Source organism: Neovison vison, chromosome 4 (genome assembly GCF_020171115.1).
Source record: "Neovison vison isolate M4711 chromosome 4, ASM_NN_V1, whole genome shotgun sequence".
Classification (NCBI taxonomy): domain Eukaryota; kingdom Metazoa; phylum Chordata; class Mammalia; order Carnivora; family Mustelidae; genus Neogale; species Neogale vison.
In genome coordinates, this window is record NC_058094.1 from 208,102,100 (window position 1) to 208,127,928 (window position 25,829).

Here is a 25,829-nt window from a genome sequence, read left to right on the forward strand (position 1 = left end):
ACTTGCTCACTCTGTCTCTGAAATAAACAAAATCTTTAAAAAACAATGTACTGGGACGCCTGGGTGGCGCAGTTGGTTGGACGACTGCCTTCGGCTCAGGGCGTGATCCTGGAGTCCCGGGGATCGAGTCCCACATCAGGCTCCCAGCTCCATGGGGAGTCTGCTTCGCTCTCTGACCTTCTCCTCGCTCATGCTCTCTCTCACTGTCTCTCTCTCTCAAATAAATAAATAAATAAATCTTTAAAAAAATAAATAAATAATAAAAAAATAAAAAACAATGTACTGACAGAAAGTATGTATAGCACACACTTTATGACTGACAATAAAACATATAGTACTCTTGTACACTTCATATAGGCAGTTGATTCACACAGAAATCCTTCACTGATTTTTGTCAAACTCTTGCATTCTGAGCCAGCCTATGCAACTGACAAACAAGTGTTGTTCTGACATGAGTGTTGGCTGACTCCTCCACTTGCATCAACGACTAAGATGAAAGAGAACTAAGCAAGTCGTATGTTGGAACTTCACACGTTCATCTGCTGACTTAAGCAACTTCTTTGCTAAATCAAGACAGTAGCTTTCAATATACTGGGAAACTCCTCGGATCTGTTTGTGTCTACAGACAAATCTGTAACAGCTACAGACACTTTTAAGTTTACTGCATCATTAAGATTTCTCTGTAACTTCAGACAGCCAACAAAACAATACATCAAGGCGTAATTTATAACATTTACTGGTTCCCCGGTGTGAATAAGTCCCAGCACAGCTGGTTTGAAGGAAGTGACCAACAGGAAGTTCTGGAACACACACGGAGAAGATAATAGGCAGTCGTAGTGCACCATTATATAGTATTTCTACCCTGAAGGTACAAGAGATGTAAAGAACCTCTAGAGAGTAGTAAAATAATTCAGAAGAAGAGTGTGGGCCATGACCTTTGCTTTTGTATAATTTAAGTGTAAGTTTATATAATTTAATTTTTAATAATGGCTGTGTTTAACAACAGTCTGCAAAGTTTCTGAAAATTTAACCGTTTTCACGATCTCTTTTGCTCTAGCTCTGGCAGACCACTAGGCCTCATTTCCTCATTTGCCTGCTGTTTCCAAAAATAAATAAGCCTCTTTGCTTTGTTAACAGCCTGGTTTAAAAAAAAAAAAAAAATCTCATTTTATCCCATGAAATGGGGTAGGAAAGATTGGGATGAATTGCTTGCCTCTGTCCTGAGCTCCTCTGGCCAGGTGAGGGCCTAACTTCAGGAAATTAATTTGCTCAGAGAAAGTTTTAGTGAGGGGCTTCCCCATGGGGGGAGAGGAGTGAAGGCCGTGGGTTCCCTGAGAGCCTGCCTTGCTCTTCTGGTCAGCTCACTGCCCTCTTGGCATAAGCATGGGGCTGTCCTTTTCCTCATGGATACAGAGAGATTGAAAAAGGGACTAAGACTACATTACTGGTAGTGTGTAGTGTGTAGGAAAAGGGAGGGAAAAACCTCTGCTCCCCCCCACCCCCCGCCCAGTCCTTCCTTGCCTCTTTTATTTTTGCTTTCCTGTTGTTACCCATCACATTCCTTGATGTCATGCCTGCCATTGTGAGCCGACAGGCCCTCCCTGGCCTGGTGGACAGCCTGTAAGTTAGGAGGGGAGGTGGAGCTGTGGAGGTTGGGGGGGTGTAGTGGTCACACCAACATCTCGGAATTGGGCTGGGTCTGTGTGGAGCCCCAGAGATGGTCCCCAGCTCATTCTTCCCAAGAACCAATGAGTAAAATTAGGGGCCTTCCACCTGAGGTCAGGGAACCAGGCCCTGGAGTGGAACTTGGGGTGGAAGATGGCCTTCTTTGTCAACTGATTCATTCTCCAGAATTCAACTTGTTCTCCGACTCGGTGGTGTTTGAAAGCAACTTTATCCAGGTACCCGTGTGCAGCTCAGAGCCTGCTCCCTTTCCCTTTCCAAAACCTCCTCCCAAGGGTTGATCCAAAATTGCCATAGCCTCTGAAAGCCCTGGGGAGGAGAAGGAAGCTGCTGTGGCTGGAGACAATCAGAGGATCTGGAACCCAAGTTCAGCCCAGTTTGTGTCTATGGCATCATGGGGCTCCCCACAGGTTCTGTGCTTCCAGGAAACAGACTTATATGCTGCAAAAGGTCACATCAGAGCCCACTCTCCAAAGGGGGTCCATAGGCACTCTCCCAGGGCCACTAGGGAGGGAATGAAGGTTGCTATCAGAATCCCTGCCCTGAAATCCAACCTCCTTTCTCTGGGAGGGTTTAGAAGTAGCTTTGTTTGAGAACCAAGCCCCTAGAATCTGCCTTGCCCAGATTCCATATTCCCTAAAGGGTGTTGATCTGGCCAATGGAAGTGAGCATTTTTGGACTGGGAAGCATGGGGCCATTGAGAGTGTGGGGTGGTCATTTGGGGTTTTCTCATTTTTAATTTTTTAAGATTTAATTTATTTATCTATTTGTCACAGAAAGCAAGAGAGCACACGCAGGGGAAGCAGTGGGCAGAGGGAGAAGCACACTCCTCCTGAGCAGGGTACCCAATGTGGGACTCAATCCCAGTACCCTGGGATCGTGACCTGAACTGAAGGCAGCCATGCAACCAACTGAGCCTCCCAGACGTGCCTGGGGCAGTCATTTTAATATAGCTTGGGGTGTGTGGCTGGCTCAGTCAGTGAAGTAAGCTACTCTTGGTCTTGGGGTGGTGAGTTCAAGTCCCACACTGGGGAAGATTTTACCTAAAAAAAAAAAAAAAAAAAAGTATGACATCTCATTGAGGGGCTGACCGACTCCCTCTAGAGGTCGAGTGGGGACCTGAGGGGTCTCTGCAGGTATGCCACGACCAGCTCCTATGTTGGCAAGCTATGAGCTGCATGCGGGGCAAGAGACACAAAGAGAGATCAGATAGTGTCCCTGGCCAAGGAACTTAAGAATTTGTCAATTTAAGGGGCATGTTATAAAATGGTAACTGCGGGACGTCTGGGTGGCTCAGTGGGTTAAAGCCTCTGCCTTCGGCTCAGGTCATTATCTCAGGGTTCTGGGATCGAGCCCCACGTCAGGTTCTCTGCTTGGCAGGGAGCCTGCTTCCTCCTCTCTCTCTCTGCCTGCCTCTCTGCCTACTTGTGATCGCTGTCTGTCAAATAAATAAATAAATAAATAAAATCTTTAAAAATAAATAAATAAATGAATAAATAAAATGTCTGTCAAATAAATTAAAAAAAAAAGTTGGGGTGCCTGGGTGGCTCAGTCTGTTAAGCACCTGCCTTTGGCTCAGGTCATGATCACAGGGTCCTGGGATGGAGTCCCATATCAGGCTCCTTGCTCAGTGGGGAGCCTGCTTCTCCCTTTGCCTGCCACTTGCTCCCTCTGCTTGGGCTTGCTCTCTCTCTGATGAATAAATGAAATCTTAAAAAAAAATAAAATTCTTCCTTCAAAATAAAAATTCACTTTTCTCGGAGCACCTTCTAGTCAGGTTTGTGGGAACTTAAATTTCAGTCCTTCCTGACGCTTTCCTCTTGTCCCCAGTTCCACCATGGCTGTGAAATGGTTCTGATGGTCCTACAAAGTCTAGAACATTGGGAGAAGGCCCTCTGGTCTTGGAAACATAAGGGTCCCCCCTCAACTGTTCCTTACCCTGGTCCCTGCAGTTCCTCGGAGGCTTCTCTGCCCACCCTGGACAGTGAGGAGGGGGTGTCTTAGCTGAGACACTGGGCCCAGTGTCAAGCATCCAGGCTCCTGTCCTGCCCCAGCCTCAGATGCTGCAAGAGAACAGGTTCTTATTTCACTCAAGATCTAGCAACAAGCTAGGCCCCCCCCCACCTTGCAGGAAGCTCCCCAAACCTCCCTCATGTTGGGCTGCTTGGGTCTTCCCCATTCAATAGCTCTTTCCTCACTTTCCTCCCCTTCTGGAACTACTTTACAGAGTCTCCCTTCCAGATCATTAGAAGTCTTGTTGGCTTCTTCTACCCAAGGATGGAGGAATAAAATTTCAAAGCCTCTCAGCTTTTCTTACTAACACTCCTTTAAAAGTTACATAATGCAAAGGCCCTGGGGGTAACTCAGTGGGTTAAGCATCCAACTCTTGATTTGGGCTCAAGTCATGATCTCAGGGTCATGAGATGGATCCCCACATTGGGCTCCCCGCCCATCGCAGGAGTCTATTTGTCCCTCTCCTTCCCCCCCGCACCCCCCACTGCCACCATCTCTAAATAAATAAATAAAATCTTTAAAGCTAGATCATGCAGAGGATACAAAGAGGAGCAACCCAATTTCCTGCTACCAGTGAGCTGGTCTCTTTGGGGAGACCCCCAAATAAGATGGAAGTTGGTCATGGCCCAGGACAGAGTGCCACACACTGGCAAACAGCTCAGAAGCTCCCAGCATGTCATCGAGATGACGTGCTGCTTTCTAGCACCTCTTTTCTTCCACCCTCGTCTTCTGCTTCTCTCTAACCCATGTACCTGGGGCTGATTTCTAGGTCACTAAGCCTGGCAGCTGGATGGATGTATATGAAGGGTCTACCACTGTGATCCTTGGAGTGACCTCCTCGGTGCCCTCCTTGCCACTCCCCAACGTCCTCCTGATGGCCAATGTCACCTGGCCCCAGGGTCAGTTTTCCTCCTGGAGCACTCCTGACTGTGCTCCTGTGGTCACCCTCAGCAGGTAAAGAAAGGCTGGAGGGAGAGGCCGGAAAGGGTGGGAAAGCTGGAGGGTCCTCCCTCGGGTGGCCCCAGGCAGAGGAGGGAGCCTAGTGAGGTTGGGCCAAGTGCTAGGTAGGCATAGCATGCTTGACTGAATGGGTGAGCTCCTCACTATGGGAACTTCCTGATCATGTCTAGGATTCTCCCCCTGAAGTTCGTGGAGCTACAAATCTGTGACCGGCTCCAACGCATCCTGCGGGTTAGGACAGTGACTGAAAAGATCTACTACCTGAGGCTCCACGAAAAACACCCAGAGGCTGTGTTTCAATTCTGGATCCGCTTGGTGAAAATTTTGCAGAAAGGTCTGTCCATCACCACCAAAGACCCAAGAATCCAGTTCACTCACTGCCTGGTGCCCAAAATGTCCAGCAGCTCCACTAGAATAACAGTAAGTGGGGCCTCATGTCAAGACCTGTGGTGTGGGTGAGGGGGAGATGGGGAGCACAGCGCCTCTGAGGACTGGTGGGTATTAAAGCCTACCCTTGTGGAGGCAGACTTCATTTTCGAGGGTCAAAGACCGCACACACCAAACTCAGGTCTACAGACATAAAGAGCCAATTCATTTACTTTTCCTAAAAAAGCTCTATAAAGTACTTCGTTCACTTAAAAAAAATTTTTTTAAAAAGAGTTTATTTATTTATTTGACAGAGAGAGACACATAGCAAGAGGGGGAGCACAAGCAGGGGGACTAGGAGAGGGAGAAGCAGGCTTCCCACTGAGCAGGGAGCTTGATGTAGGATCAGGGCCTGAGTCAAAGGCAGATGTTTAATGAGTGAACCACTCAGGCACCCCTACTCACTTAAAAATTTCTGTTTGGGTTTTTCTTTTATCTCCAGTATTAAAATAGAAAAATGCTCACTAAAGAAAATTAGAAAATCACAGAAAAACCACTCCCACTTCTCTCTAACCCTAAGCAATCACTTGGAACATTCTGGCATATTTCCATTTTATTTATTATTTTTCTTTTTTTTGTTTGATCTTTATTAGGTTCTGGCATTAAGTTATGCTCTCTTCTTCATCTCAACTGAAGAATTGTGCATGTGCTTTCACGTTGTTGAGTATTTTAAAACTTGGAAACCATTTATTCTTTAAAGGTTAGAGACTAAAATGAATTTGCTAGGACTCCATTTATTCAAGGTTTTAAAAATTTATTTATTCATTTATTTTTCTTTCTCCAAGTTTCTATTTAAATTCCAGTTAGCATACGGTATAATATTAGTTTCAGGTGTATAAGTTAGTGATTCATCACTTACAACACCCAGTGCTCATCACAAGTGCCCTCCTTCATCCCCATCATCTTTTAACCCATCCCTTCCCCCCACCTCCCCTCCAGCAACCCTCTGCTTGTTCTCTATAGTTAAGGGTCTGTTTCCTGGTTTGCCTTTCTTTCTCTCACCCCTGTGTTCATTCATTTTCTTAACAGTCTTCCATTTAAAAATTAATTTTTAATTTATATATTTGAGGATATTAAATATATAATGTGTTTCTGAATGTTGCTTTTTTTTCCAACTTAGATTATATCAGAAGCATTTATACACATCGTTTTGATAATTTCTTGCTGTTCAGTAGTTGTTTGAATGAATTAAAACTCACTTTCCTAGGGGTGCCTGGGTGGCTTGGTGGGTCAAAGGCTCTGCCTGTGGTTCAGGTCAGGTCCAGCATGGGGCTCTTGGCTCAGCAGGGAGCCTGCTTCCCTTCCTGCCTCTCTGCCTACTTGTGATCTTTGTCATCTCTGTCAAATAAATAAATAAAATCTTAAAAAAAAAAAACCCTCACTTTCCCATTCTCTTGTTATCAGCCATTTAGAGTTGGTTCTAACTTTTCATTATTGTAAGTGATACTAAAACAAGAATGTATGTGTATGGTCCGCATTTCTGATTGTTTTCTCAGGATAGTTTATTAGAAGCAGAATTCAAAGGGTAGGATCATTTTTAAGACTCTTGATGTATTTGGCCACATTATTTCCAGGAACCTCAGGTGAAAGTATAGTCTCCGCAATGAGTGTCTGTGTCTGTGTCTTTATAACAATTGAGAAGTATACATTTTAATAAATTTTCTAACACAGTAGGTAAAAAAAAAAAGTAGCAGCTCTTTGATTTTCAGTGAGTTTGAACATTGTTTTATATATGTATTTATAAATATATATATTTTTGCATTGTCTATTGTGTTCTTTGGTATTTTTCTATTGGCAGCTTTGTGTTTTTCTAAATCGATTTGTAAAATAAAGCTTATTATACATCAAGAATTTTTAAACCTTTAATCACAAGTTTCTGCAAATCTTTCCCCCCAAGGATTTGCTTTTCCCTTTCAGTTTGAGGTTCCCCCCACCATACCCCCACACCTTTCGACACACAGAAGACTTTTCCTGGACCTGCTTAGGGTAGAGGCACAGAAGGAAAGAGTTTGATAGGCTGGATTGCCTAATACCTTCAGGTTTCAGAATCTAGACACTTTCCTCCTCTTGTTTTAGTTGAAAGCTTTAGGTAGACTATGCCTGATTTTCAAAGTCATCTGCCCTGGTTTCTTAATGTCCTGGAGCAGTAGCCATGACAGTTCATCAGAGAGGAGGAGGTGATCCTGCCAGGGGCGGGGGGGGGTGGGGGGCAACTATGGTCTGATGTTCCTGGAGCTTCATGTTTAAGGAACAGGTGTCCAGGTGTAGGCTGGAAGATTCCTGTGAGTTCCTTCCAGATTCTGGCCCCAGGTGGCCATGGCCCTCAGAGTACAGACCCGGTCCTCTTGACTTGTCAATTTCTCCACCCAGCCTGAAAGCAGCCTCCCATCATCCACTCAGCCCAGCGAAAACTTCAGGCTGTTGGCGGCCGAGCAGACCAGTGACAGTTTCTCGAATATCTCAGGAAAACCCCAGCTCACAGCAGACTGGTGGGTACCCTCTACATAGGCAGCTCCAATATCCCTTCCCGTGGCACTGAGCTGTGGGTGGGGTCGGGGACACCCTCCCCCAAATGAGCCCGGACACCCTCCCCCAAATGAGCCCAGTTCCTTCTTTTATTCTAGACAGTTGTGTCCGACTTCTCCCCTCAGTTTTATGATAAGCCCGTTCTTGTAAACAGGGTCTATGGCTGACGGGTCTGAATATTTCCTAGGCAGACTGCAGAGCTTTCGTAGGCAGTTCTTGATAAAAGGAATGAGGGACGAGTAAATTAATTCAAAGAAGGGTAAGCTAATAAAGCAGACTCAGGGAGTTAGATATTGACGGTCTCCAGACCCAGTTCACCAGGGTTCCCTGGGTGAGAAAATTCTGAATTCTCTTTGCCTCACTTACCTGTTCTGTAAAATTGACAGAATAGACAATAACCCGAAGCAGAGATGGCTCCAACACCATTTGCTAAGCCATTGTATAGTACTCTGTGCAATAAGTGATGGAAAACAAAAGCAGGATCATGCAACCAATATGCTGAACAAGTATAACTTGAAGGTTATCATCAAAATGTTAATTTATTTTTGTCTTCCCTTTATAACTTTTTCAGTGGGAGATTTCTTCTTACCCCAAGATAAAAGCTGATTCTCTGACAGCCTCCATAAGCATATGGGCTCCCCCTCAGAATATAAAAGGCCCTTTGGTCCCTCTAAATTGCAAAATCAGTGTCAATTCTGAAATTAAAATGTCTGGTGCCTGATAATTATCAAAACTCTAAACTGTTCACAGTCTCCCTCAGCCTTGCCTCGTGTTCAGAGAGTCCTCCGTTGTGAGGACTGGGTTGTCACTCCTCTTGTTCTGTTTCGTAATTTTAAAGCTCTCTTTTTCTCTTACGAGCTTTCTTGGGTTCCTTAGAGCCCTGTACCTGATGCCCCGCTCACCTTCCACTGCAACTCTGGTGATGCTCTGGCGGCTTCCTTTCATCCGGCCACCGCCCCCCTCAGGCCCTGTCTCTGCGGGCATCCATGCCATCTAGGCAGTAGCTGTCACAGCCCCCTTGCCCTTTAAGGGAGTCCTCTTGGGCAGGGCTTATTTTAAAGCTAAAGACAGGAGAGAGAAACGCAGCCCTCCCCCCCCCCCCCGCCCCAAATCATAGAAAATTTAAGGCCATAACACTTCACAAAAGCGACACAAGAGGGAGCTCTGGAGCCCGAACCAGAAAGCTACCTTGACCCTCAATCCGAAACTTCAGGAAAACCATTTCACGTTAAAAATAACCGTCATGGATTGCATGGAGCACTGGGTGTGGTGCAAAAACAATGAATATTGTTACGCTGAAAAGAAATAAAAAAATACAAATAAAAATAAATTACCGCGAATAAAAACCGTCAGAAAAGGATAGTAATCAAACCCCTCGCACAATTATATAAGGAATAAAGGAGTATATGAAGCATAATAAATGCTTACAGACAACGCAAGCACATGAAAAAGACGTGCCTGCTAAACAAATGAAAACTACTACAACCCAGCATTTCAAAATGAGATGAAAGAAATGAAGAAAGTGATAGAATATATGAAAAAGCAACACAACCCAGAACCCAAAAGACTTATGTGGTGATGAAACTGAGGGAAAAAAATCAGATTTTTGAAAAAAAAAGATTTTATTTATTTATATGATAGAGAGATAGACACAGCGAGAGAAGGAACACAAGCAGGGGGAGTCGGAGAGGGAGAGGGAGAGCCTGATGCAGGGCTAGATCCCAGGACCCTGGGATCATGACCTGAGCCAAAGGCAGACGCCTAATGACTGAGCCACCCAGGTGCCCCAGAATCATACACTTTTAAAGAAACAATTATTTCCAAAACGAAGCCTAATACACCAGAGAGAATAACAAAGCAGATCATGCCTTAAGAGAAATGAAAGTATAAAAGGAAAGCTTACAAAATTTTTAAAAATTAAGCTACACTCTGTTTTTCTAGACACAGTAAGTGGCTGTGACTTTTTGTTAAGTTATTACTGTTCTGGAAAGCTGTCTTTTTTTTTTTCTTTTTAAGATTTTATTTATGGGGCACCTGGGTGGCTCAGTAGATTAAAGCCTCTGTCTTCAGCTCAGGTCATGATCCCAACGTCCTGGGAATCGGGCTCTCTGCTCAGCAGGGAGCCTGCTTCCCCCTCTCTCTCTGCCTGCCTTTCTGCCTACTTGTGATCTCTGTTTGTCAAATAAAGAAATAAAACATTTTTTTAAAAGATTTTATTTATTTAAGAGAGAGAGAGAGAGAAAGAGAGGGGAGAGGTCAGAGTGAGAAGCAGACTCTATGCTGAGCAGGGAACCCAGTGCAGGACTTGATCCTAGAACTCCAGGATCATGACCTGGGCATAAGGCAGTTGCTTAACCAACTGAGCCACCCAGGTGCCCCTTGGAGAACTGTCTTAAGGTTTTCTTCAGCTTTATCTTGCTGTCTGGAAGTTAGAGTGGGCCTCAGGCAGATCCCAGTGGGCTCAGATCTTGCCTTCGAGTTTTACCTAATGCATGAGGTTCTCAACGCATAAAAGTGACACTTAAGGTTTGGAGGGGTGTCTGTTCCAGTCCAGCAAAGCAAGCCTGAGCTGGAGCCTCCTTCCTGCTCGGCTTTCTCTGCTCAAGTCACTCTTGACACATCGCACCACATATACATGCTGTCGCTATGCTCAAGGCACTTGTTCTGGAAAAGACAGCATTTAAAAATGGTTCTTAAGGGGCTCCTGGGTGGCTCAGTGGGTTAAGGCCTCTGCCTTCGGCTCAGGTCATGGTCTCGGGGTCCTGGGATCGAGCCCCGCATTGGGCTCTCTGCTCAGCGGGGAGCCTGCTTCCTCCTCTCTCTCTCTCTGCCTGCCTCTCTGGCTACTTCTGATCTGTCAAATAAATTAATTAATTTTTTAAAAAATGGTTCTTAAATTCTTAACAATGCTTTTTCTTTTATTGCTTTCAATGACCCCCCAATTCCTGGGCTCCAACAGTAACACCAACATTGCCATCAAAATAGACAATCTGGACAGCTATAAGATACCCTCCCGAGTGGCATCTCTGGTCAACTTGAATATACCCATGAGGGCCGCCTTGAGCCACAGTCTCTGGGAACAAGAAAATCCAGATGAGCACTTCCTGCAAGCTCCTGTTGCCAGTTCCCTAGGAGAGAACCTTCTGGGACCCTGATACCAAGCCAAAACAGGGTGATCTTCCCTAACTTCATTCAGCGAACTTGATACAACCTCCTGTAATGCTGTTTTCCCACTGTGGGCCCAAGACCGTGGGAGAGGTATGATGGTGTTTATAGCAAAGTGCTTCTGTTCTTCCACCAATAAACCTCCAAGTGAATTCCTAATTGTTATAGGTTGTGCTCTGTGGGGCTTTGGGCTGGGGATGGACTAATTAGGAGCAGGCGCTCACTCTTTAGGGAAGTAAGTGGGAAAAAATGTTCTGTCTGCTCCACTGAAACCCCAAAGCAGCTAAGCCAAGCCAAGAAATCCAGTCCATAGGAAACAGCTGGAAACACAAGAAAGCCATTAAAGTTAACACACTGTTTGAACCATGGGTCTGCAGATCAGGGCTGGAGGACTTTCTCTCCTAGAGTTCACACTGTAGGAAATAGAGCGATGGAGGGAGAAAGCACATGGCCATCCCCTCCTTGTGTGCGCTTGGGTGGACTAAGCACTAAATCCTGGCCAGACCGGTCAGAAAAGACAGGAGCTGAGAGGATGCCCAATGTTTGTGGGTTTCTTCTTATCTCCAATAAGTTAAAACAAAACACATTTCTTTGAAGCCTGTTACAGTCCAGCTGAACATTGCTGGTGCTGATGAGGGACATTTAGCAGCAGAACTTAGAGGCTGATGTGAAGGGTGACCTCACTTCCCAATGTATGCCTGTGGTCCTCGTACCATTACCAATACGTACCCACGCCACTCTCATGTCCCTGCATTAATGGCCAACCACTCGACTGCTAGGGGGTGCTTACAAACATTTAAGGGCTCTCCACCCTCACTTCCATTGCCTTGGTTTATGACTCCATCCGCTCTCACCTAGAATACCGTAATAATCCCAGCTGGCCTCCCAAGCTCTCATCATTCTAATAGTAACAGCGGACTTCATTAGCAACTTACCATGTGCCAAATCCTATGCTAGTCTTTACAAAGATTACTTAATCCTTACAAGTCATTGGGAGGAGAGCCTCTTGGTAGCTTTTATGTGAACGTGAGCCACAGAAAGGTTCAAGGACTTGCTCAAGGTCATATAGGGAGCAAGTCCAATGACTCTGATTTCTTCCCAATTTGTTTCCCTTCTGCACTGCTAAAGAGCAATCTTCCTGAAACATAAATCTGACCACAGCTTCACCCTTGATTAAAAACCAAGCTCTTTGATAGGAAATGGCCAGGCCCATGCCTCCAGCCTCTCCACTCCCCAGAGGCTGCTTCCCTTGCACCTCGCGCTCCCACCACATGAAATTTATTCTGTTTCCTAAATGCACCATGAGCTTCCCTACTGCAAGGATGTAGCACGTCCTTCGCTCGGCGCCGGACACGTGTCACTTCCCTTGCGTGTCTATCTGTTGCTCTCGCGATACTTGCCCTTCCTGCGGGATCTCCATGCTCTGTCCCTGCGTGTGCCTGTTCATGACCTTTCTCACACCCTTACAGTTGTTTACGGGTCTGTTTCCTTGGTGGGACTAGGAACTCTTTAAGAACGGATACCACTTCATATTAGACTTCTTTGCCCTAGAGAAGGAGCCGACTCTCATTTAAACTAAAGGGAATTTATTGGAAGGACAGGAGTTAGCTCACAGAAGAGCCAGCACCAGAGCTGAATGGCCCGACATCAGAAGAGCTCAGTGGATTCAGGTAAGGGTGGATAATCGAACATCTCACCCATGCTGCAGCAGGCCGGGGGGTTCTCAGGGGAAATGGAGGGGTGCCACAAAAGAACGGCTAGGAGAACAGATGTCCGGTGGCTGATAATAACAAATGTCCACCCCAGTGTGACTCTTTGCTCTCTGTTCAGAGAGGCGCTCTGCCTGGGCCTCCAGCGTCTCCGCACAACCTTGCTAAGTAAGCCAGATTTCAAGGTCCAAGTGGGTTGTTCTGCTCCCTTGCATGTTTCAGGAAAGGGAAGAGGAGTTTAGACAGATGGTGTTACACTTAGTGTGTTCCTTTTGAAACAGTTTTTCAAAGGGTCCCATTCTAATGGGCAGACGACACAGTAGCATTTGGGGTACCCTGTTGGTGTTAACTCAGAGTCAGCAGCCCCTGGTCCCTGAAAGTTTCTGCATTTCCCTTTTACAAGGGCACAGTGTCACTGTAAATGGTGTAAGGTCTCTTCGGGGACATCTAGGAGGAACACTCATGGTAGGTGGTTTTTGGTGCTTGTAATAGGGTCCCTGGTTAGGGATCCCAGTCTTCCCTTCATTCAGGGAGCTGGGGTGTGAGCACCGGCTGTACACCGAGGAGTGTGAGCAGTCCGGCTCCTCTAACTGTATCCACTAGAGACGGCTTTCCGTTGATACAAATGACCCAAGTCATCGCCTCTCCATTTTATTCCTAGGGACCCTAACTCAGGCCTGATCTTCTAGCTGTCAACAGCCAACTCTCACTACTAATTCAGGCATAAAAGGAACAGCTCAAAGGATATCCAGTAGCTGACAGACTCTCTGGAAAGGCAAGAGAGAAATGGCTTGAAGGCTTATACAGCCCGTTACAGAGCAACCGCCCATGCTTTAGGATCTCTCCAACAAACACCCCGTACGGCACCTTGCATGCATACTTCAGCTTCCACCAGTGACCCTGGCCTGGAGTCTGCTGTCCTTGCCTTCCAAAATCAGATGCTTCTACTGCCACTTGTCCCCTTCCCTCCCCCACCACCCCGGGGGGAAATGTCTCTACACAGTGCTAGCTCACTTCCTTGTGCTGCTTAAACCCAAGTCAAGGTCTCAGGGCAGCTGAGTCTGTTCCGCAGAATTCTGCTTACAAGATACTTTTTAACTGAAAGGGAGGCTGAGAGCATGAGGTCTGGCTTCCCCTTGAGGAGGCGAAACTCACGATGTATTAATGCCAAAAAAGAAGTACAGGCAGCCCGAAGGCATGAACAATGTCCCCAAACACCCTTGATTAATTAACCACAGGCACAGAATCTCAAAAGGTCAACCCATCCTCAGCTCTGATGACCATGCATAACTATGCTTCTGGTCCTTGAGTGCCTCCAGATTTCTCCTTTTTCCACTGAGATTACACAGCCCATTCACTAGCTTAAAAAGAGCTTCTTAAACATTCTAGTGCTTACTCAAAACCTTGGAGAGCCCTGCAAGTACTCAGGACTTACTAAAGGGATTGTGTCAGGCAAGGGCAACAGGAGGTACATGACAGATCCAAGTCAAAGTCAACTTTCTTGTCTCCTTGAAGGCTTTGAATTCCTTTTTCAACATCGCTTCAAGGAATTTCTGGTGGCTCATTGTTCTCTAATGTGAACCAGGCTGAATTCAGCTTTGCTTTGGCCAACACAGCAAACTGTAAGAAATATACAGCGCTGTGAGACATAGCACAATTATGATGTCATCCCTGGTAAGAACATCCACATCAGTAAAATCAGCCCTCTCTAAAATTATGCTCTCCCTCCTAGGTGGAGTGCCTTCAAAGTTATTCTCATCAGTATTTGCCGACTGTACAGACTGAAATTACCCAGTTTCTTCAATACATTCTCCTGGGGGAATACTTTCCCTTCCCTGTGCTGATTCCCATACTTATCTACGCTGGGGCACCATGGCGATGAATTCTGGTTACCAGCCCAGTAATGTGGAGGGGAATGTTCAGTGTCCTTCTGCAAGGAAGGAAAGTCTTCCTCTCCCTTGGGATGGGTAGTGGGGGGTTGCTCAGAAGGACCCGAGGGTTTGGGTCTTTTGGGTTTTCTCTGTTATCCCTGTGGCAGTTGATGGAGTCTTGCTATCGCCTTGTGCCTCTCTTACACAAAAGACTGGATCGAGGGGCGCCTGGGTGGCTCAGTGGGTTAAAGCCTCTGCCTTCGGCTCAGGTCATGATCCCAGGGTCCTGGGATTGAGCCCCTCGTCGGGCTCTCTGATTGGCAGGGAGCCTGCTTCCTCCTCTCTCTCTGCCTTCCTCTCTGCCTACTTATGATCTCTCTCCCTCTGTCAAATAAATAAATAAAATCTTAAAAAAAAAAGAGAGAGAGAGAGAGACTGAATGGAAGCTGGGACCTGACAGCCTTCGAAATTCAATAACCCAGAGACCCAAATCTCAGTGTTTTAACTTTTGTTCTTTTTAACTTATTCAGTGTCATCGGAAGCACCCATTGTTTGTTTTTTAGGATTTATTTATTTATTTTAAGATTTTATTTATTCATTTTGAAAGATCCCCCGGGGCTCCAAGCACCCCGGAATGGACCCCTTCTCAGGAGGAGACCCCCGGACCCAAAAACCAAGCCGAGTCCACTGATCAGATGCAAACAGCACGAGGTTTATTGAGTTGACATAGGTACCTGCGGGCGGTCAAGTCTTAGGAAGACTCGCGCGCCAGCCCTTTGTTCAGGGCCTTTTTATGGGGTTTGGGGAAGCGAAAGCATACGTACAGAAGCAGAAACATAGTTACAAGGTTCTTATTGGCTGGTTTAAATGTAAGGCATACTCGGTGTTTGTAGATTGGCTTTGAAGGACCCCGGCACGCGAAGAGAAAGGTGGGGAGGGGGAGTGAGGAGGGGGAGTTGGACCTTATTACTCAGCAGAGAAGCATCCTGCCTACGTGACTAGGCCCACGTACCTAGGCGACCCCCCTTGCCTACATGACTATGCACATAAAGTATCCTGTTGAAACAGGAGACCAGTATCACCCCCTAAAAGCCAAGTGGTTACAGAAAGGCAAGGGAGTGGTTAAACAATTAACTGGGGGAGGGGTCTAACAGGGGAAGGGCGAGCGATTACAGAAAAGCCAAGAAGCAGTTAGTTAATCAATGGCTGGGGGGGGTGTCTATATGTGGAGTCTTTCATTCCCCCCTTTTTCTTTATCATGGATAGAATCTTATATCCATTCGCTCTGGTCCTGTACCAGGTCAGTTTGGGATCTGGTCTGTCGAATTAGCTGATATTGCTGTGTCACCAGTGGTTTCGCAGCCCCAATAGCGACTATAAAAGTGGGATGTCCCACTACAGTAGGTCCACTCTCTGGGTCTGTGAAACCCGGGGCATAAGTGTTCTTAACATACTTTGTTGACTTCAGTCCCCATAGCTTCCCCAAGGATTTAACCTGAGTTGCCCCCAGGGGGGATGGTTGTGAAGGCGGTCAAAGTAATTTTCTACGTCCTAATTGGCTGGAGTTCCCATTGCTAGCTTGCAGATGTTAGGGTGTACTAGCTGCAGGGCTTGCAGATGGGCTTGAGGAACTGAGTTATGTGTCTTTGGAAATTGGGCTATTGATAAGGTAACTTCTTTGTTGTAAATCTCAAGGACATTTGCAAACAAAGGGAGACTCCTGCCTTACAAGACTGTGATCTCTGCAATATAAACATTTGTTCTTTTTTCAGGGCAGTCAGGGGTGCCTGTGAAATGTCATACATATTACCAAGGGGAGGGGTGGAGAGGGGGTGCAAGGCGCCAGCCCCTGCTCCCTCTTCAGCCAGCCTCCTGAACAATTTTGACCCTTAAATCTTTAAGGTGGTTGAAGGTGGAAGGTCTTATCTTCTGTAACTTCTTCCTGCTGAATAGGGGCGTAGAGCTGTCCCTACCTACTCAGGTCAACATTGATCAGTGGAGGAATGTATAGGGGAGTTACGAAAGGCGGAGGCAGCTGAATCCAGTGCTGACAGTGAAAAAGTATCTTTGCGCATGGTAAGGATCATCTGTCGTGGTGAAGTCATTGCAGCGATGGAGTCTCGGCACCAAGTAGAGAAATAGCGAACAAAGCAACATGTTAAGGTTAATAAGGCGATAAGAATGAGAAGCCCAAAAAGGAGATTTGGCTACAGTCCTCCTCCAAACCAGTAAGCTAACCAATTGCTGAGAGAGAGAGAAGGATCTTGTAGAGCTTTAATCTGGGCATTCATATCCTTTATTAATCCTGTGACACTTTTGTGATAGTCTGGGATGTACACACAACATTCTGTCTTGATAATTACATATATGCCACATGACATCCTCTAGTCACAAAGATGGAACAAAAATGGATGCTAAGTGATTATACCATTTAAAAAATAGATCGCATCCATCTTTGTTTTAAGTTGGGGAGACTAGCTGGAGTTGTAATGGTTTTAGTAATGCGCCCATGAATCCAGGCAAATCCTAAGGTACAGCGACCTATCCACCCTGGAGGAAGCCAGGGCCACAGGTTTGTTTCACATATCCACTGGGTTCCATTTGGAGCTGGCCATCTAATGCCAGGTCGCCTTGCCCAGTCAGTAGCAAACCAGTCAGTAGCCTGGAGTACTGTTACTTGGGAACACATTTCTAGTGATAGCCATCCTAGATATCGTGTGTTATTTGCCCAAATATCACTCGTATGATTTCTTTGTTCCCAGCATAAAACTGCCTTCTGACTGAGCCGTCCAATCGTGGGTGTAAGCCACAGATATGCATCCCAGATTTGATATACACCATCCTTAGTAAGTTAAGGAGGGTTTTGTAACTTAGGCCCATATTTGATTGGGGAGTTATGGCTTGACAGCAATCCCCTTTTTTTTTTTTTTTTTTTTTCCAAATTGCTCCATGGGCATGTAGTACCAGGAAGGCATATTTGGAGTCAGTGTTAATGTTTATTCTTAGGCTTTGGCAATTGCAAAGTGCTAGTGAACACTACAGTATACCTAGCTTTTCTTATTTTTTTTTTTTTTTTATGAAAACTATTGTCATCAGTAAACTGTCATTCATCTGGCATATCTGTAAGTATAGCCCAATATTTAATTAGTCGGCCTTCATCATTCTTTGGTGGCCTTTGAATTCTAAGAAAAATCTGGACCTGATGTGAACTCATTAGTTAGGGGCTGTTTTAGGTTTCGCTAAAGCATCTGTTTGCAATTGCACCTCAACAGAGGTGGCCTCTAGGATAAATATGACTAAGGGATGAAACCAATAAGAAGACCTTTGAGTGGTCCAGCCTTAACAATATCCTGATTACAGAGGATCACTGGCAAGTGAGAAAACTTGTCAAGAGATAAGGGGAGTTCCCCATGCATCATCCGATCTAATCATAAAGAAAGTGGGGTCATCCATTATCTCTATAAGTCCATAGTTAATCCTATGGAGTGCAATAGGCTGGCCTTTAGGCAATTTCATTATCCCAGCCACAAACAAGGTGTTAGTTAAGTTATACAATTATAGGGGAATCAATCCCATTTTCCAGTTGTTTAATCATGTGCCGTGGGGTCTTGTTAATATACCCACAAGATAATAAGATTGATTAAAGAAGCTATTGTGTAACTTCTCTGAAGTTTACCTCAAATTGTTTAGCTTAGGTAAACAAACATTTAAAGACAATCGAATCTAGAATTTAATATCCATAAAGGTGTGTTATTAAAATATAATTTTTCTTTCTAAGATAACCCTCATTTACAGAGATAGCCAAATCAGGACTAAGTCACTTGTGAAACAAGTCCAGTTTTAACAAACTTGGCCCATTATTTACATAAGCTCAGCAAGAACAGTTGAGTGTGATCATATAGATCTTTTAGAATCTGCTTTGCTGGAACTTCTTATAAGGAATCTCTAGGTTGAACTTCTAGTAGCCTCTCCAGGCCAGAAGCCAAGCCACATACTTGCCATCAGGCATGCCTGCAATACCTGTCGATTTGGGCATATGCCTCTTCATGAGATTCTGCACCTACCAAGGAGTGACATTCTTTACTCACCTGGTGAGGCTGCTGGGAACTCTGTAAACAAGGTATCAGGCCAATAGTCCCAAGGGGCTTTATGGCTCCAGGTTTCATAAAGTCAACCTTAGTTCCTTAAAGCTGTCTGGTCATATCTGAGTCTATGCATGTCTTTTTCAACTATGACATTCCAGTCAAAGCCTTGGTAAAATAACCAGTTTCCAATGCTGTCCTGTTACAAAGAGAACAGATTCTTATTGAACTTATGCAAATGACTGATTGCCATGGAAGAAAGAATACTTATTGAGACCTTTTGGTTTCAGAGGGTTTAGATAGAGAGAAAAGTTGAATGCCTTGAGCACTTTTACATCTCTGTGAGTTACAGATAACTTAAGAAAAAGTATCCCTAGTCTGGAAGAGCAAACATTAGAGAGAACCAGCAATGTCTAAAATAAGAGACACAACATTATAATCTTTTAGTTCATTTAGTTCCATGTTACTAATTCTGGTGAATGCACCTTTAGTTAGTTTTGGAAATTCTTACCCATTTCAGTTTTAGGATTTTCAAGTATATCAAATATCTGTATTTGTCCTGGAAGTCCTTTATATGAATCTCCTTTAAGATAAAACTCATTTTACAAGAGAATTAAAACAATTATAAATGACAAAAACTCGGAATGTATATGGTTAGAGCTGAAGAGACACGGGAGTTTACAATTTAGCTGCAAGGAAATCAGGTTACTTCTGTGTCACATAACATTTCTGTAATTATAATATCAAGCGATGATCTTTTAAAACATTTAAAACTTTAGGAAATGCATAGAATCTCTAGAATAATTATAGCATTTTCCCAAATGTAACCCAAGGTTTATCATTGGTTTAAATCTTGTCAACAATTGCTAAAATCTTAGAAAGTTTTAAAGCACATGCCTAAATATAATTAGGGATGTTAAACACGTGATAAAACAAAACATAGAGACTGGGTTTTCTGGGCTGGCAAAGAGGAAACCATTTACATTCTCTTATCTGATCAATTAATCTAAGAAAACTTTGTCCTTTTAAACAAAGAAAATCAGCTTTTTTTTTTTTTTTTAACCAGTGTCTTTTCCCTTTTTAATTTTATTTTTAAGTGTGCAGTCTTAAGATAGGAGTTTTCTGGGTTTTTCTCCCATCATGAATGATGTCGCAGACAAGGGAGGGGGATCTTTCCCCTGCTGTCCTGCTCGCATTCCCCACAGGAACTTAGGAGCGTTTTAGCTAAGGCCTGTCCGAATAAACCCTAGACCAGGCTACTCCGTGGAGTAGATGACCGTTCTGTCATATGACGCCCTGCGAGACTCAGGGTGCAGCCCACTCAGACTCCGTAGCCGAAGCAGTGAAGCCGTACAGACAGATTTACACAGTCAGGCACTCTTCAGATTCAAACAGGTTGGATACCCTCCCTTTTGGGTATCTCTGGCTAATGGGAGGTGATCAATCTCCCTTTTTACTCTTTACAGATTAGAGTGAATTTCTATGGTTACAGGCAATGGAGGATGGCAACCGGGTGTTTTCGCAGTCTCTCAAGGTTGGGCTTCTTCCTTAATCTCTCAAGGCCAAATGGCCCTTATACTTTACTTGGAAGTATAATTTATGTGGAGGCAGGTCAGGAGAGTATTAAATCACCTTGGAGGTTGTTTTTCTTCCTTTTTAGTCTGTCCTGACCATATCTAAAATTCCTTTTCTGAAGATTTCCCTTCACAAACCTTTTACATCTTTCCTTTGCATTCAGGTTTTGTCCCAAGCCATTTTCTTTCAAACAACCATTTTATTGAGGACAAAATTACCTTCCCTTACCTTCAACAAAATGTATTCCCATTCCTTAAATCTTTCTTACATATCTCCTACTTTCCTACATACAGAGTTTCCCTTATTTCCATCAGTCTTAGTTACACTAAGCAGAACTTTGTATTCTTAGAAACACCTTTAGTTATTAGCCATTTGTGAACTGTTACAACAGAATTTTTCAGGTGGCAAATTTATGAATCAGTTAAGTGGAAAACAAGTTTACCAGCAGATTTAAATACTCTTAGTTTCTTTGCAGTAAGAAGTCAAAAGCATAAACCTACATCCAGTAATTAACGACTTAGCATTTTATCCTGTTTGGTTAAGATATAGATGTCCACAATTCAATTCCGTTTGTCATCCAAGCAAAACTTTAAAACTTTCAGGTTACCAAAGACTTTGAAAGCTACTTCAGCAATTACCCATTAGAACTTTGAGACAGACAATTAACCATCAGTTTAGTCATCTCTTTGCTAACAAATTTTAACAAATAACATGAGCTTATTTGACCTTCAGTAAACTTCGAAGTTTCACATTTACTGCTGATAACTTAAAAGACACATCTTATCTTAGTTAAACCAACAAACTTAACTTCATTCTAATACTGATTTACAGTTCACCTGGACCCACTCCATTTCAAATGTTTACCTGAGACACAAGTGGGAAGATCTGGAGTGGGGTGTTAGGTCCAGGGGGTGCTCTTCTTGCTCGTTGACAGTGGAGAGAGAAGGAGCCGTGGTGCATGATCGAGAGGCTAGTCATGCAGGCTGCACGCACATTGGTACAGAAATACGATAAGGGGGAAACAGAAGAAACAAAGTGCTGCCAGGAGGCAGAGAAAAGATTCCCGGTTTTAGAGCTCATAAGCCCCAACAGAGGAGCAGATGCCATGCTTTCCCACCAGCAAGGGGGGAGGGGTTAAGCAGTCCAAGTCGGGCCAGAGAACACAGGGAAACTTCCCCGAAACAAAGAGAGTTTCGGCAGCTGCTCGGGAATATTCCTTATGGTCTCTGTCTCGAGTTAGACCAACCCGTTGGTTCCAGTTATAGCCATTAACATGGGAAGTGAGTGAGGGAGAAACCCCACATCTATTAGGAGAAACTCAGAATCTCTCCAGTGACCTAAAGTGAGACTTAAGGGGGTGGTAAGTGTTTGCCCCATTTTAGAGTCAAAGAAAACACCAAGGACAATAAGTAAGACACACAAAACAGTTAACAAGAAGGACGCTGCGCGATTTCGGTACAAAACCGAAAGCAAAAACTCAAGCGGAGATCCTGGGGGTCCGGATTCCCCCTCTCCAACCAAGGCCACGTATCTCTCTGATACAGGCTGAGCTCCAAATGCCCCGCTGCACCAGGGCCCAAATGTCCCGAAGGACTCAAATGTCCCGCCCGGGAGGACTACAAACGCCTCTGGAACGTCTTCCAGGGCTGCGAGGGAGAAGTCCGAGCCCGTCAGCTCCTTCTGGCCCCCGCCAAATACAAATGGATCCGATCGAACCCCAAACCAAACGCATGCGCAAATTCACAAGTAACAGGTTCAGACGCAGCCACAGACGCAACGAACAGACACAACGAATAGAGTGCTGGCCAGCTTACCTCCTGACAGTGGGTCGGTGGTCCTTGGGTGGGGGGTCTCGTATCCCGGACGAGCCCCCAAATGAAAGATCCCCCGGGGCTCCAAGCACCCCGGAATGGACCCCTTCTCAGGAGGAGACCCCCGGACCCAAAAACCAAGCCGAGTCCACTGATCAGATGCAAACAGCACGAGGTTTATTGAGTTGACATAGGTACCTGCGGGCGGTCAAGTCTTAGGAAGACTCGCGCGCCAGCCCTTTGTTCAGGGCCTTTTTATGGGGTTTGGGGAAGCGAAAGCATACGTACAGAAGCAGAAACATAGTTACAAGGTTCTTATTGGCTGGTTTAAATGTAAGGCATACTCGGTGTTTGTAGATTGGCTTTGAAGGACCCCGGCACGCGAAGAGAAAGGTGGGGAGGGGGAGTGAGGAGGGGGAGTTGGACCTTATTACTCAGCAGAGAAGCATCCTGCCTACGTGACTAGGCCCACGTACCTAGGCGACCCCCCTTGCCTACATGACTATGCACATAAAGTATCCTGTTGAAACAGGAGACCAGTATCACCCCCTAAAAGCCAAGTGGTTACAGAAAGGCAAGGGAGTGGTTAAACAATTAACTGGGGGAGGGGTCTAACAGGGGAAGGGCGAGCGATTACAGAAAAGCCAAGAAGCAGTTAGTTAATCAATGGCTGGGGGGGGTGTCTATATGTGGAGTCTTTCAATTTGACAGAGAGAAATCACAAGCAGACGGAGAGGCAGGCAGAGAGACAGAGGGAAGCAGGCTCCCTGCCGAGCAGAGAGCCCGATGCGGGACTCGATCCCAGGACCCTGAGATCATGACCTGAGCCGAAGGCAGCGGCTTAACCCACTGAGCCACCCAGGCGCCCAAGATTTATTTATTTTTAAGAGGGAGAGAGCCTGAGGGGTTGAGGGGTGCAGAGGGAGAAGCAGACTCCTTGCTGAGCAGGGAGCCCAGCATGGGGCTTGATCCCAGGACCCCGGGATCACGACCTGAGCCCAAGGCAGACGCTCAAGCGCTCAACCGACTGAGCCCCCCAGGCACCCTGAAGCCCCATTGTATTCCAGTGTCCTGGAATCCATTCCCTTTGTATTGTCCTAAGGCAGCAGGTACCTACTTGCAGCAGACACACTCTGTCATCAAATGGTCCTAGTTACCCTCAAGGAGTCACTTAAGGAGCTGTGGACCATTGTCAAGTTTTCACCCCAGAATACAGGGAATCTTGATGCAATCTATGCCATTTCTTTGGGGTAAGCAGCTCCCTGGGGTTCTGTAACCTTCAGCCCCCTCTCTGGTACCAAACTGTACGTCAGAGTTCTTCATGTGTAAACGACAAGGATGACTCTGAGGCAGCAAGAGCTTGGGTTGTATGTCCTTATGTCCATGTGAGAAAGACTGAATCAGAGAGACCACTGAAGAAACTGGGAAGGCCAGAAGGGGCAGACCCAGGGCAGCACCCAGGACTTGGATTTAATCTACACTCTGGGACACTCGCTGGCATGAGTAAGTCCCCACCAAGTTTTCCGTTCTTGTGTTTTCCATTTAGCATTCAGTGTCCCAGGAATCCTAGCTTGGGCCTTGTACCTCCGTGTGCCAGTGATCTTCCTTCCTCCCTCGAAATCCAGTCCTCCTTTCTCCCCATTCTCTGTGCCCCAGAACTCCTCTGGTTCCTGCCCATTTTCCAAGCTGATCTGTCTAGGCTACATCAAAGGGCCCATTGCCTCTGGAGTCCAGGTGGGTTTGGCCAGTGGAAGTCCAGGTAGGAGATCAGAGGGAGAGAGGAGAATGGGGTGAAAATAATGACAGTCTCCCTTGTAGGCACGGAAGGAGTGATGTAGGAAAGATGTTAGGGTTCAGAGCTGACAGCCAAGAAAGAATTCTTGACATGTATTTGGTGCAGAAAGGTGGACAGGTGGAAAGGACAGGACTGGTGGACAGAAAGAGCTGCACTGGGGTCCTGTGGAGTGATCCATTATATACTTTCAGGTTGGGAGGGGGTTGGGGATAGCATAAGTCTCTAAGGAATTTGGGAAGCAAGGTTTCCAGGATCTTGAGGGGGATAGAGATTGTTAGGAAAAAGTTATTTATTACTGTCTAGTAAAAACTCAGTCATGAGACCCTTCAGATGTGTATGGATGGGCCAAATGCTTGGGGGATGATTGAGAACGTGTATCTTGGGGGGTGGAGATACAGGAAGTTTCCAAAGGAATTTTTATATGTTAAAGTAGACTCAGGATCCTGTTGGTGGAGCTAAGACTGACTTTTGCCCTGAGCAAAGTAGTAACATCGAGGAAGCTAACTCCCTAGAGAAATGTCGCTCTGCCTGTTTCAAGGGCTTGTCAGTGGTCTGTAGGTAGTAAGGAAATTTAATTTTTCTTTTGCCTTTGTTTCCCACATCAAGGTGGGCCGTGTCCCTAAACAGAAAGAGGTCGCTCATTTCATGGTGGCCTCTTCTACTCAACACTCTCCTAGTTCCAGAACCTCTCCCTCTGCTAACTCTTCAGGTCGGTCGTAAGGACTTAGCTGAATTTTATATCCTGAGCAGGAATATCATCTCTCTTACTCCTGAAGTTTCCTCTCAGTAAGTTTCCATCCACAGGCCCTCAGCCTGTGCCAGAGCCATGACCAGGCCGGCCTGGCTGCGTGACCCTTGCTGGGCTTCCATCCAGTCTATTGCTTCTCTTTTGGCTCCTGCCTGTCCCCCAAGCCCGGTTCCCTTCACTTCCATTTGTGGTAAAGATGTGCCAGTAGTTTTCCGATGAATTCCCTTTGGCTTAGGTTGACCTGTCAGTTTCTGTGCTTAAAGCCATGAAGTCTAACTAATGTGGGGCTGTTCCCAGAAAAGTGGATGCTGTGTAGACTGATATATCCGCTGTTGGTATCTTACTCATTTGTGTGTCCTCCAGTGCCTGGTTCCTGCTAGACACCCAATCAAAGGGTGTTAAATAACTCATTTCTGCCATAGCCAGCACTGGTGCCCACAATGTCTCGCCCACCCCCACCCCTGCTACCCCCCCCACTGCTTCCCAACACAGGAAGAAACTATGGCCTTTGCTGAATGGATTTGTGATTAAAATTGATTTCTCAGGGGGCGCCTGGGTGGCTCAGTGAGTTAAAGCCTCTGCCTTCAGCTCAGGTCATGATCTCAGGGTCCTGAGATCAAGCCCCACATTGGACTCTCTGCTCAGCCCGCCCCCCCCTTCCTGCCTCTCTGCCTACTTCTGACCTCTGTCAAATAAATAAAATCTTTATTAAAAAATTGATTTCTCAGGGCACCTGGGTGGCTCAGTCAGTTAAGTGCTTACCTTTGACTCAGATCATGATCTCAGGGTCCTGGGATCAAGCCCCTCATCGGGATCCCTGCTCAGCAGAGAGCCTGCTTCTCCTTCTCCCACTCCCCCTGCTTGTGCTCCCTCTCTCACTGTCAAATAAATACATAAAATCTTTAAAATAAAAACTAAATAAAATTGATTTATCAGCAACTGTTTCTTAGATGAAAATAACACCACAGAAGTGATCAGTAAAGCTTTGAAGAGCCAATAAACATGCAATTTAAAAGAAAAAAGAAACAAAACATTGTGACCCAGGGTCAATCCAAGCCCACCAGGCTATGACATCTGCAAAAACCATCACCAGAACAATGAGGAACATATCTTCAAGTTTCCAAAATAGAATTCTGAGCAAAGAGAAAACGTCCTCCAGGAATAACACTAAGACAGACCCACTTGAAATATGTGATGGAATGAGATGCCATCACAAATGGAATGAGATGCATCACAAATGTCCTCATAAATCATAAGAAAAATAACAAATGGCTGGTCAGTTAAGACTCTAGTGTTATTTGGGCCCCTGGGTGGCTCAGTTGGTTGAGCATCTGCCTTCGGCTCAGGTCATGATCTTAGGGTCCTGGGGTTGAGCCCTGCGTCAGGCAATCTGCTACCGCCTCTCTGTCTACTTGTGATCTCTTTCTGTCAAATAAATAAATAAAATCTTTTTTTAAAAATCCCC

General features: G+C 45.4%; 1 protein-coding gene across 1 annotated transcript; it reads left to right on the top strand.

Moving 5' to 3' along the window:
• Window positions 1-1,748: 1,748 nt before the first annotated feature.
• Window positions 1,749-10,763, top strand: FAM71F2 (family with sequence similarity 71 member F2). The gene is made up of 5 exons (XM_044244596.1): window positions 1,749-1,901; window positions 4,466-4,650; window positions 4,827-5,076; window positions 7,453-7,571; window positions 10,568-10,763. Exons 1-5 carry the CDS (start codon window positions 1,749-1,751, stop codon window positions 10,761-10,763), a joined length of 903 nt encoding a protein of 300 aa, XP_044100531.1.
• The last annotated feature ends 15,066 nt before the right edge of the window (window positions 10,764-25,829 follow it).